The 13,504-nt window shown below is 37.0% G+C and overlaps 1 protein-coding gene across 3 annotated transcripts in view; it reads right to left on the reverse strand.

Annotated features, from left to right (window-relative positions):
• Nucleotides 1-13,504, reverse strand: part of TAX1BP1 (Tax1 binding protein 1) — an 80,208-nt gene that overhangs the window by 18,623 nt on the left and 48,081 nt on the right. For 2 of the 3 annotated variants that reach the window (XM_043873017.1, XM_043873019.1), the window contains exons 10-14: nt 13,123-13,269; nt 12,645-12,768; nt 11,291-11,394; nt 7,361-7,486; nt 2,887-2,958 (exon numbers count right to left, since the gene is read on the reverse strand). In XM_043873017.1, the coding sequence (XP_043728952.1) occupies nt 2,887-2,958; nt 7,361-7,486; nt 11,291-11,394; nt 12,645-12,768; nt 13,123-13,269 (573 nt within the window). The remainder of the gene's footprint in view (nt 1-2,886; nt 2,959-7,360; nt 7,487-11,290; nt 11,395-12,644; nt 12,769-13,122; nt 13,270-13,504) is intronic. The other variant, XM_043873018.1, reaches the window with a different exon arrangement.

A 13,504-nucleotide genomic window follows, 5' to 3' on the forward strand; every position in this document is an offset into this window, starting at 1 on the left:
TAAGATCCTGCAGGCCACACAGCACAAACAAAAAAGACTGTTGTCATTTATCTTATATGCACAAGTACATGGGAGACCCATAAGGAGCTTCAAGCAAGGAAAGTATCAACTTTACATTTTTAAAAGGTTACCTGCCTGTGGTTTGAATAATCTTTTACTTCTGTCAAACACAGAGCAGAGGGAAAAGGAATTAAAAAGAGAGAGAGAGAGGAGAGGAGTGACCTCATGGAAGATTGGAAGATGGCAGAGTACGAAGTATGGCACTTATCGAACAACCCCCAAGGAACTGAATCCCAGCAACAAGTGAGCTCAGAAGTAGGTCTATATTAAGATGACTGAGCCCCATCTAACAGACTGATTGCAGTCTTGCAAGATTATCTACACTGCAGCATAATTAATAAGTCACTATATATTATTTTCTGTGATTTGAGCCATCTGTAACTCAGCAAAATGTACAGATGGTTATAACCATTCAGCACTTTCACTATCATATATGAAACTCCAAAACTATAAAATATATTCTACATATAAATAATGATTTTATGTTAAGTTTTATATATGAAACATATTTTATATATGTAAAATGTATAAAAATTAAGTATCTTAATTGCTTCTCTCCAACATGAGCTAGTAACTCCAAGCACAAAATACACTTCGGAGTTGGGTTTCTTACCAAAAATTACTTAATTCATATTTCACAAAGTGGTCTTAAGCATTTGAAATACATATTTTGTCAACTTTCTGTCAAATCTAATTAGGTTATCATTGCTTTAACTTTGAAATACACTTGACCAAAACTCATACCAGAAATAAAAAATTGTTTTCTTACTCTTCATTTGTGCTCCTATTGTTTTAATTAGCTTCAATCCACCATTTAGGGCTTCCCAGGTGGCACTAGTGGTAAAGAATCCACACAAAAGACATGGGCTCGCTCCCTGGGTAGGGAAGATCCCCTGGAGTAGGAAACCTAACTCCAATATTCTTGCCTGGAAAACAGACAGAGGAGCCTGGCGGGCTACGGTTCCAGGGACTGCAGAGAGCTGGACATGACTGAGCAACTAAGCACGCACAGCACAACCCACTGTTTGTTTCCAGAGATCTTTTTAACCCACCTGTCATTTTACATTCCCATGTACCGAAGGCAGGGTGGAGGATGAGAGGGTGAGGGGGAGAGAACTAGCAAGTAACATTCAAACACAATATACTGACAACCCGGGGATGGGCTGGGGAGGGAAGAATTGCAAACAATCTTGAATTGAATTCTACTCTTATAACAGGTTTCCTTGTCTTAGTGGACATAGCTCTAGCAGTCCTGAAACTGTTTTATGTGAGATACTGGAACTACCAAATAGATTAAATGTGCTGACACCGTTGAGCACAGGATTCTCACTGAGGAAAAGGTGTACAAATAGGAATTAAGGAAAACAGGGAGGATTTCCCTGGCAATCTAGTGGTTAGGATTCTACCAGTCCACTGCCAGGGCCTGGGTTTGATCCCTGTGTGAAACTAAGATCCTGTAAGCCAGATGGCATGGCAAAACAGTAAGAACAACAACACAACCAACATCCTCATCCTGATCATCTCTCTGTAGCTAGATGAAATTACTGCAATAACTTCTATTAAAAATGCCTTTTTAAAAAAAAGGCAAGGAAGAACTAGTTGAGTTGGAGTAGAATTCACAATATCTAAAATACAAACCTTTCCCAGCTCTGGCGCTGAAAGGATCCAGAAGCAATGGGCACCAGGAATAATGAAGATATACACAGAGCCTGAATTCTGGGTTCCAAGCAGCATTTCCCAATAATAAGCAACCAGAACCCCTTGGAGAAGTTAATGTCAGATTCTTTCTTATAAAAAATGGCCAACTCCAAAGATGAATGGTGAAATAAACATTCGAGACCATCTTGCAACGCTAGAAAAAAATTAAGTGCTCAAAAAACCAACACCATCCTTTAGATATTGGGGCACACCAGGGACCAGTTCAAAGGTGTTCCCACTAACCAAATATGGGACTACGTGAAAAGCAAAAAATTCTTAACCCACTACTAAAAAGAGCTCATACTGATGAGTGCCAAGTAGGAAGATGATATCTATTAATATCAGATTAGATAAACACGCAGATGAACAGAGATACCCAAATGTAAATTTAAAATACAGTTGGCCCTCTGAATCAGCCAATGCAGAATGCATGGATATTCAGGGCCAATGGTACTACACCATTTCACATAAGGGACTTCAGCATCCTTGGATTCTGGCATCCTTAGAGGGGGCTCTAGAAACCAACCCCAAAGACACAGAGGGAAGATTGTACATACATACCTATATACATACATACATAAATGTATACTGTAACATAAAAAATATTTTTGGTCCTGTCCCCAGTTCCTGGCACTGACCTCCTAAAACTTCTGGAATTTTCTCAGTGATAGGAGTGTCTTTTATCATTCATAACAAGACCCTTTAGACCCTACTGTGAGAAATGCTGCATTACAGTACATTTTATGTTATAAACGTATGCTCTGTCTGAAGGTCAGGTTATGCTAGAAATCATTAAACAGCTCCTAAAATGTTTCCTATTACAAAAGAAAATCAAATAAATACATTAAGTATAATTTTAAATTTGTTTACTTTTATAAATTTGAACACTAAAATTTGTTAAGTCCAAACCATGTAAAAGTCAAACTAAGTCTCGACACTTAAGCATTTTTCTATCAAAATATTTTAAAAATATAAAACTAAAAAACATTTTTTCTACCTGTTTGTCTTTTCTTCGTTTAACTTAAAAAGAAAAAATTACCCTCATATAACTGTAAAATGTATGTCTCTTCAAAAAGCTGCCTTATCATTCAGTGTCATGTGAAATTTTTCAAGGACATTATTCAGTACCTTCTCCCTGGAGAGGTTTTCCCAATATGAAGTTAGGCCACTTATCTCTTTTTCTTTCTCTGCCAACTGAAGCTGAGGAGAGAAAGAAATGATCATTAATTATTTTTCATCATCTACCCTCTTTTTACCCTTCAAGAGCTAGTTTATACCCTTCTATTAAAATAAACCCTATTACCATATCCATATATTTCCTCTGGATCTTATTCTTTGATATCTCTGAACTTATCACTATTGTGTTTCTGATGTGTTTCAAGATTATTTTATTATTTTTATTTTGCCACTCTGCAGCATGCAGGAACCTGGATCCTTGATCAGGGACTGAACCTGCATGCCCTGCAATGGTAATGCAGAGACCTAGCCACTGCACTGTCAGGGAAGTCCCTGAATTACCTGTCATTTTTTATGAACGTGCCTCACTCTTAAAACTTCTCTCCTGGCTTTTATGAAATGGTGCCAACACTGTCATCCTCTAATCCTCTTTTTTAAAGTACACTTATTCACAGTTACAAGTACTCTCCAGTTTCTTCTTTGGCTTCTTCTCTCTGCATTCTTGGAAAACTCCCTTTCTTCTATGCCTTCAACTATCACGCTCATATGAATAAATCACAAATATTAACTTATGTGCCACACGCATTCTTTCCTAAGATTTAAAGCTTTCCTTGATAAATTCAATGGATGATGAATGGGGAAGGTACCCAAAAGAGGTAGTGGTAGTCCTTTATCAACTCATTCCAAGCATATCTGTACCTAATTTTCTTACCTTCAAAAATCCTTCCCACCTGGAAATCCTCTCTATGCTACCAAATTATTTTCATTAAGACCCACTCTGGTTGGGTCTCTTTTTCTCCTAGAAAATATTTAACAGCAAATAGCACCCACATTCCAAACAGTTCCCCAAAATCTGGATTCAACTTATCTTTTACAATGATCTACTCCATCACAGATATTACAATTATTAAAGACCTATTACTCAGGACTGTTACAGCTCCCAGACTATGCTCTCTACTTCTGACCTCCAATCCTATATTAATTCTTTTCCATCTGTTAGAAAGATGCTTCTTTCCTTTGCCATCTCTGTTATATCCTCCCTTCCTGTATGGTCTTTGAAAGGTCTTTGTTGTTGTTGTTCAGTCTGTTGCGTCCAACTCTTTGCAACCCCGTGGACTGCAGTACACCAGGATTCCCTGTCCATCACCCTCTCCTGGAGTTTGCTCAAACTCATGTCCATTGAGTTGGTTATGCCATCCAACCATCTCATCCTCTGTTGTCCTCTTCTCCTCCTGCCTTCAATCCTTCCCAGCATCAGGGTCTTTTCAAATGAGTTGGCTCGTCACATCAGGTGACCAAAGTGTTGGAGCTTCAGCATCAGTCCTTCCAATGAATATTTAAGGTTGATTTCCTTTAGGATTAATTTGATGTCCAAAGGACTCTCAAGAGTCTTCTCCAGCACCACAGTTTGAAAGCAAAGATTCTTCAGCACTCAGCTTTCTCTATGGTCCAATTCTCACGTCCTTACATGACTACTGGAAAAACCATGGCTTTGACTAGATAGACCTTAGTCAGCAAAACGATGTCTCCACTTTTTAATACAGTCTAAGTTTGTCATAGCTTTTCTTCAAGGAGCAAGCATCTTTTATTTTCATAGCTTCAGTCACTGTCTTCAGTGATTTTGGAGCCCAAAAAAATATAATCTGTCACTGTTTCCAGTGTTTCCCCATCTGTTTGCCATGAAGTGACTGGACCGGATGCCATGATCCTAGTTTTTTGAATGTTGGGTTTTAAGCCAACTTTCATTCTCTTTTTTAACCTTCATTAAGAGGCCTTTAGTTCCTCTTCACTTTCTGCCAACAGGGAGGTGTCATCTGCATATCTGAGGTTACCGATATTTCTCCTGGAAATCTTGATTTCAGCTTGAGCTTCATCCAGCCTGGCATTTCCCATGATGTACTCTGCACAGAAGTTAAATAAGCAGGGTGGCAATGTACAGCCTTGAAGTACTCCTTTCCCAATTTTGAACAAACCTGTTGTTTCATGTCTGGTTCTCTTGCTTCTTGATCTGCATAAAGGTTTCTCAGCAGTCAGATAAGATGGTATGGTATTCCCATCTCTTTAAGAATCCACCCCCCTCCAAAAAAAAAGAATTTCCCACAGCTTGCTGTGATCCACATTGTCAAAGACCTTAGCATAGTCAGTGAAGATGTTTTTCTGGAACTTCCTTGCTTTCTCCATGATCCAACAAATTTTGGCAATTTGATCTCTGGTTCTTCTGTCTTTTCTAAATCCAGCCTGCACATCTGGAAGTTCTCCGTTCACGTACTGTTGAAGCCTAGCTTGAAGGATTTTTGAGCATTACCTTGATAGCATGTGAAATGAGTGTATTTGCACAGTAGTTTGAACATTCTTTGGCACTGCCCTTCTTTGGGACTGGAATGAAAACTGACCTTTTCCAGTCCTGTGGCCACTGTTGAGTTTTCCAAATTTGGTGGCATAATGAGTGCACTTTAACAGCATCATCTTTTAGGGTTTGAAATAGCTCAGCTGGAAATCCATCATCTCCACTAGCTCTGTCTGTGGCAATGCTTCCTAAGGCCCACTTGACTTCACACTCCAGCATGTCTGGCTCTAGGTGAGATTACACCATCATTGTTACCTGGGCCATTAAAACATTTTTTGTACAGTTCATCTGTGTATTCACAGGTCTAGTTTCTCCATAATGTCTAACTCCTAAATATTCCATTGGAAACAGCCCTATAATACTTAAGACTTGTAGTTTATGTAGAACTTCATCACATTTTGCTCTGTCTCATGGATGTTTGTGTCTAAACAGCACAAAATAACAGGCAGGGCACTAAACAAACAAATCAAGCACTTTTACCAGTTGTACAGCCATAAATATGATGTTTAATCTGAACATTGACTTTTATAATAAAATATTATTCATAAAATAAAAATTATTTAGCTGCGCATGGGTTTGAAAGATGATTACCTAGGTCATGAATGTGAAAGAATCGTATCACCATTTCGCATCCAGCATTCCCTACTAGATTATAAACTCTATAAGCATAGCATTGTGTCTTATTTATATGATCACCCACATAATGCAGAGTACATCATGTGAAATACCAGGCTGGATGAAGCACAAGCTGGAATCAAGACTGACGGGAGAAATATCAGTAACCTCAGATAGGCAGATGATACCTCCCTACTGGCACAAAGTGAAGAGGAACTAAAGAGCCTCTTGATGAAGGTGAAAGAGAAGAGTGAAAAAGCTGGCTTAAAACTCAATATTCAGAAAACTAATACCATGGCATCCAGCCGCATTACTTCATGGCAAATGGATGGGAAAACAATGACAACAGTGACTATTTTCTTAGGCTCCAAAATCACTGCAGATGGTGACTGCAAGCCATTAAATTAAAAAGACGCTTGCTCTTTGGAAGAAAAGCTATGACAAACCTAAACAGCGTATGAAAAAGCAGAGACATTACTTAGCCAACAAAGGTCCATATAGTCAAAGCTACGGTTTTTCCAGTAGTCACGTATGGATGTGAGAGTTGAACCATAAATGAAGCTGAGCACTGAAAAATTAATGCTTTTGAACTGTGGTGTTGGAGAAGACTCTTGAGAGTCCCTTGGACTGCAAGGAGATCCAACCAGTCCATCCTAAAGGAGATCAGTCCTGGGTGTTCATTGGAAGGACTGATGCTGAAGCTGAAACTCCAATACTTTGGCCACCTGATGCGAAGAGCTGACTCATTTGAAAAGACCCTGATGCTGGGAAAGATGGAGGGCAGGAGGAGAAGGGGACGACAGAGGATGAGATGGTTGGATGGCATCACCGACTCAATGGACATGGGTTTGGGTGGACTCTGGGAGTTGGTGATGGACAGGGAGACCTAGTGTGCTGCGGTTCATGGGGTCGCAAAGAGTCGGACACAACTGAGCAACTGAACTGAACTGAACTAAGAGTGTATTGCTTGGGCTTCCCTGATGGCCCAGACAGTAAAGAATCTGCCTGCATAATCATTAATGATCAGAAGTAACACATTTTGGTTATAAATTCTCAAACCTTTACATAAATTTTTTAAATTACTGATCAGTATTATTATACTCCCAGAAAAACACCAAAGCTCTAGAATAATTTCACAAACCATTTTAACTGAATAAGGATTATGAAATGATCAGTTTTCATTTTAAAATCTAAGCATGATTTAGAGATATAATTTTAATAGCCATGTTGCTAGTATTAAATTAAATTGCTTCAGTCATGTCCATATGAATACACAAAATGAAAGCCTTCTCAGTTCACAGTTAATGAATTATATTCAGCATAACTACCTAGTACATATTTATCTAGATTATGAAAATGATATCTCAATTACCCATGTTAAAACTTTAGACTGGCAAAATTATAGGCAGCACTTTTCAGAAGTATCAGGTATTATGCTTCAAGTTATATAAATATCAAACTTACTTTGTAATTGTCCACTACTTCAGCTAGTTCTAGTTTTATGTTTTCAGCAATTTTCACTTGTTCTTTCCATTTCAGCTCCATTTTTGCAAGTTCATCAGCATATTTATTGCACTTTGTTCTCTCATCCTAAATGAAATTAGTATAATTACCAAAAGATTTTAAATCCATATACAGCCAATATCTATACAAACATACTTGTGCTGAATGTTTACTCTAACACTATTGTAAAGGTATAAAAACTGAAAAAACCAAAATGTCTGTCATTGGAAGACTGGATAAATCATTTTATATTCATACAATGGAACAGAATGTATTTACTGAAAAAGAACAAACGGATCTACAAATTAACAAAGAAAAATGTCAAGATATGTTAATTGAAAAGATCAAGTTCCAAAACGGAATATACAGTATAATTCCATGTTTGCTTCAAAAGTTGTTTAACACAGTTGTATATGATACCTACGTAGAAAAAGATAAACAAAAAAATAATTTTTCTGGTTGCATTGCACAGCTTGTGGGGACTATCTTAGTTCCCCGACCAGGGATTGAAACCTGGCCCCTCAGTAGTGAAAGGTCAGAGTCCTGTCAACTGCCAGGGAATTCAATATACCAAACTATTAATAGCTCTTATTTCTGAGGATCAGGATCATAATGGTATTTCTTCACCATTGTTATTCTTTATTTCCATAATGCCTAATATGTCACAATAAACATAGATTACTTTTGCAAAGGAGGTAAAGTAAGCAAGCATGCATGCAAAGTTGCTTCAGTTGTGTCCAACTCTTTGTGACCTTTTGGACTGTAACCCGCCAGGCTCCTCTGTCCTTGGGATTCCCAAGGCAAGAATATTGGAGTGGGTTACCATGCCCTCCTCCAGGGGATCTTGCCAACCCAGGGACTGAACATGCATTTCTTATGTCTCCTGCACTGGTAGGTAGGCTCTTTACCACTAGTGCAACCTGGGAAGCTCAGGAGGTAATAAAAATCACGTATTTATAATGCCATTGTTTCCAGATATTAATTGGGGTTTCCTGACCAAGACAATGTCTAGGTAGATTTCTTAAACACTGCTCTTCTCTACAACTTAGAATGTTAAAGGAAAGGAGTTTTAAAACATGATGAAAAGGTAACTTGGCCAATTTCATTTTGAGTGTTTTGTGTAAGGAAAAAAATGTTTAAATACGCTTTATGCTAGAAATTCCCTAGTGGTCCAGTGGTTAGGGCTCCGTGCTTCCACTCCAAGGGGCATGGTTCGATCCCGGGTAAGGGAACCAAGATCCCACAAGCCTCACAGCACAGTCAATTAAAAAATTTTTTTAATTAAAAAATAAAGAAAGCAATATGCTTTATGCTTTGAGCAATTCAATAGAGAAAAAAAGTCTTTTCAACAAATAATGCTGGATCAACTGAATATCCTTACTATATATACCACAACTCACCATTCACAAAAATAAAATAGTTAACAGACTTAAAAGACTCTAAGACTACAAAACTTAACAGAAGACAAGAAAAAAATCATTACAAGTTCAGTTAGTAAATTTTTTCTTAGAAAATTAAAACAATACATAAAGAATAAATTAAGAATCTGTACTTCAGCAAAACTAAAACTTTTTCTAAAAACACCACTGTGTGTGTGTGTTAGTTGTTTAGTCGTGTCCGACTCTTTACAACCCCATAGACTGTAGCCCACCAGGCTCCTCTGTCCATGGGATTCTCCAGGCAAGAACACTGGAGTGGGCTGCCATTTCCTTCTCCAAAAGGAACTACAGAAAGAAAGTGAAGTCACTCAGTGGTGTCCGACTCTTTGCAATGCCATGGACTGTAGCCTACCAGGCTCCTCCATCCATGAATTTTCCAGGCAAGAGTATTGGAGTGGGTTGCCAATTCCTTCTCCAAAAACACCATTAAGGAAATAAAAAGGCAAGCCATAGACTAGGATAAAATCACACACATCAGACAAAGTGTTTGTATCTGGAATAAAGAACACAACTCAGTAATAAGATGAAAACAATTTTTTAAATGGCAAAAAAATGAACTTTCATAATAAAAAGGAATGAATTACCAATAACAGGCAAATACATAAATAAATCTTAAAATAACTGTGCTGAAAGGGGGCAGGAAAAGAAGAGCATACATATGATTCTATTTACAGAAACTATACAAAAGGTAGGCTAATCTACAGTGGCAGAAAGCAAGCCAATGGTTTCCCAGGAAAGGGGAGAGAGGGAGGGATGAGTTGCAAAAGGGTACAAAAAGATTTGAACGTAGTGGAAATGTTCATTAGCATGACATTGTGATAGCTCCACCACTATAAATACAGCAAAACTAAACAAACTGCAGACCTTAAATATGTGCGATTTACTGAATTTCAATTGTACTACAACACAGTTTAAAAAAAAAACAAAAACCCTGAGGAAGTTTTTAGCTGGAAAAAAACATTCTATCTTCCTTTTGATAATACAATGAGGTTTTTTAAAATATTCATCTCACTTACTGAAAATTGTCTCACTTACTGAAAAATAGTTTAGTCCCTTATAAACAACTATTTTGACCTCAAGGGTAATCAATCCTCTACAAAAGGATCTTCTGAAGCAACAAAAATGCTCAGCTTAAAGTCTTATTAAAGGATTACATTAAATTATTATTAAGACTGAAACATAAAATATTTTACGTTAATTACTATAGTGTGTTAAGTCATTTCAGTCCTCTCTGACTCTTTCTGACCCTATGGATTGTAGCCCACCCTCTGTCCATGGGATTCTCCAGGCAAGAATACTTGAGTGGGTTGCCAAGTCCTCCCCCCTTCAGGAGATCTTCCTGACCCATGGACTGAACTGCGTCTCTTATATCTCCTGCATTGGCAGGTGGGTTCTTTACTACTACTACCTGGGAAGCCCAATTACTACAGTAACGTTGGGCTAATATATGCACTCCCTGGCTCTAAAAATTACCCCTCGCCTCTCCACATGTACAGAGAAACAAACACAGAAAAAAATATTTAAAAAACGAAAACCACATACTACACAAAACACCTTTTCCTCCCTTCCCCAAATCAGATACAAATGAAAAGCATTTTCCCTTTGTCCTTTAAATACTCCAGAGTGAATGCTACTAGGACAATTGCAAAATTTAAACGTTTTACTATTACAGTTTAATAGAATCAAAATAAATAATAGTAAAGGCAACCATTCACTTGGTCAACATTCCCTTTTTCCACTTTACAAATCTTCTCACTTTAGGATGTGGTGAAAGTCTTTGCTATTATTACAGTATATGTAGGAAAAAGAGTACTTTCCTTTTATGCAGTTCAGAGATTTTTCATGTATCCTTAGAAGACAGACAACATCCAACTGCAATTAATCCTTCGCCCATTATCAAGAGAAGGACATTAGGGGAACAGAAAACAATCACGATATTTCCTGCCCCCCCCGCCCCACAATGTAAGGTTTGCAGGATCTTGGATCCTCAACCACAGATCGAACCCATGCCCACAGCAGTGAAAGCACCAAGACCTAACCCACTGGACCACCAAGGAATTCCCTAGATCATGATTTTACACACATGCCTACATGAATAGGTACACAGAACATCCCCCACTTCAAAAGTGAAACTAAACATCAGGATACAAGTGTAAAGAAACTCTGGGAGCTTCCCTGGTGGCTCAGTGGTAAAAGAATCCACCTGCAAATGCAGGGGACACCAGTTTGATCCCTGGTGCAGGAAGATCTCAGAGCAACTAAGCCTATGCGCTGTAGCTACAGAGCTTATGCACTGCAACTACTGAAGCCCGTGTGTCCTAGAGCCACCCCCCGCAACCCCCCCAAAAAAACAAGAGAAAGAAACCAACTCTGGGATACCCAATCAAAACAATAAAGATAAGGTAAGCCATTACATTTGATAAATCTCTTCCTTACAAGGGAATTAGCTTACCTGCAAGAGTTGTTTACATTTATTGTATTTTTCTGTTTTGTCAGCAATTTCTTTGGTCATTTCAGAGACTTGTCCCTTAGTTAGAGTGTCAAAATCTGTCTCAGCTGTAACAAGGCAGAAAATAAGATTACTAAAAATTACTTTGCTCTGTATATTAGCTTCCTGACTTGAGGGTCAATATACTGTGAAATAAATGGAATCCTAAAGGAGAGAAACATCTATTTTAAGACATTTCTTCCAAAACATCTATACACTAAGTAAACAAAGGAACAATATAAACATTAGATGAGAATTTCACGGTAGTTTGGCTAGAACCAAGTTCACATTCAATAAAAGAAAAAAAATGATTTTTAGCTAGCTAAAAATAGTTCTAAAACGCCACAAAATTGTTCTTTATATATTTATTACATAAGATATATAGGAAAGCCACACTCTTTGAGAAAAGATTTTAAGCCATTTTTCTAATCCTTCATACTATTCAGTAAGTCTTAATATAACACCTTTCTCGGTACTTCTATTAAAACCATGTAGAAATCAAAGGCAGGATCCTATTTCCACAGCAGTTGAATCCAAACATTTAACAGTATACAAAACTTACAATACATTTACTAAGTCTAAAACATCAACTGCCCCAAACATTACACAATTAAATATACTTTTATATAATCTAGTATTTATTTTTGTTATTGTGTCATCTTTAACATAAGGTGAAAAGAAAGACACTAGGACAAGTAAAAACCTAGAGTTAAATTTTCATGTTGTTCATGTACTCACTATGTCTCTCTAATCCATTCTAAAAGTTAATAAGCTAATAAAAATTTTAACTTATCCACCAACAGGTGTACTAATAAGGAAAGTACTCTAATGACGCAAAGCAGCCAAAACAAAAATAAAGCAAAAAAGAAATGTGACTAGAACTAAAGGGATTTTTAAGTTTCCCCCCACAAAAGTATACAATTAAAGTGTCATAAATGGTTCAAAATGCCACAGATTTAGGGAAATATTAATTAAAAATTATTTTTTAAATTTGCTATTTTAGCTAGCTAAAATTAAAATTTCAATTCTTAGCTCTTTTCCTACAGACCAAATACTATAAGCATTTGCACTTAAAAACACCAGCTCACTTCACTTGAGAACACGCTCACAAAGATAAAACATGAGTTCACACTCCTATTTTGTATATTCACCACATGGATGACTTTTAGACCTTTACTTTCCCTTTGCCTCAATCCCTGACTTACAAGAATTTTTTACAAGCTTCCTAAATTTCTTACACATGAAACAGGCAGTATAAACAAGCATAAATATTTTTCAAGGCAGAACACTTTATACAAAAAGTCTAAAAGATTTCTACCTGTAGAAGGTGGTGACTTTACATCCAGAGTAGAGGCAGTCGTAGCTGGGTCTGTGTTTATTGAGGCATCATTCACTTTCTGCTGACTCCCAATTTTCTTTGTGAAGACACTATTGCTATTAGCCTATTCAAAATTGTTAACAATCAACTGTTAAATGAGGTGCGTATCTATCCTTCCTTCAATAACTATGTATCTTATAAATAAATCCTGGAAGTCCACAAAGCTATTGCTGTCTTAAAGGTCAAAGATCAAAAGTTACACACATCCCTTTACTGACTAAATGTCACAAGAGAACATTTTATTTCTCCAACAAATAAAAATTACAAATTTTTTAAAAAATGTATCACAACAATATTGGGCCAATAATGTGACATCAAGCAGAGAGAAATTATATTCAAAAGGTATAATATTATAAGTCTGATTTTCAAACAAAAACATTGATGAAGGAATTATTTTACTATGATGAATTATACTTACCGATTGGTCTGAAAGTTTGTTTATTTGTTTTTGGAGCCTTTGGCATTCCTTGAATTTCTCTTTATAATGATCTGCTGCCATCTGAAGACGAAGTTTCAGATCCTCAACTTCTCTTCTCAGTTCATGTTCCAGTGTGTCAGTCTTTTCCTAAGAAACAAACAAACTTTTTCTCTAAGAGAAACATAAAAATCTCATACCTCATAATGTGGTAGTAAATCCAACCTCATTTTCAATTTTTTCTCTCTTGACAATTAATGTTGTTTTGGAGTTTTCGCTACAGAGTCACATTAGCTCGCCTAATAATTTCAGCTTTATATTCCAAGGACTAAGGTTCATTAAAGAAAAGAACTAGAAAAGAATCACCTCCCTCCTGAGAAGTAAG

Source organism: Cervus elaphus, chromosome 18, assembly GCF_910594005.1.
Source record: "Cervus elaphus chromosome 18, mCerEla1.1, whole genome shotgun sequence".
Taxonomy (NCBI): Eukaryota; Metazoa; Chordata; class Mammalia; order Artiodactyla; family Cervidae; genus Cervus; species Cervus elaphus.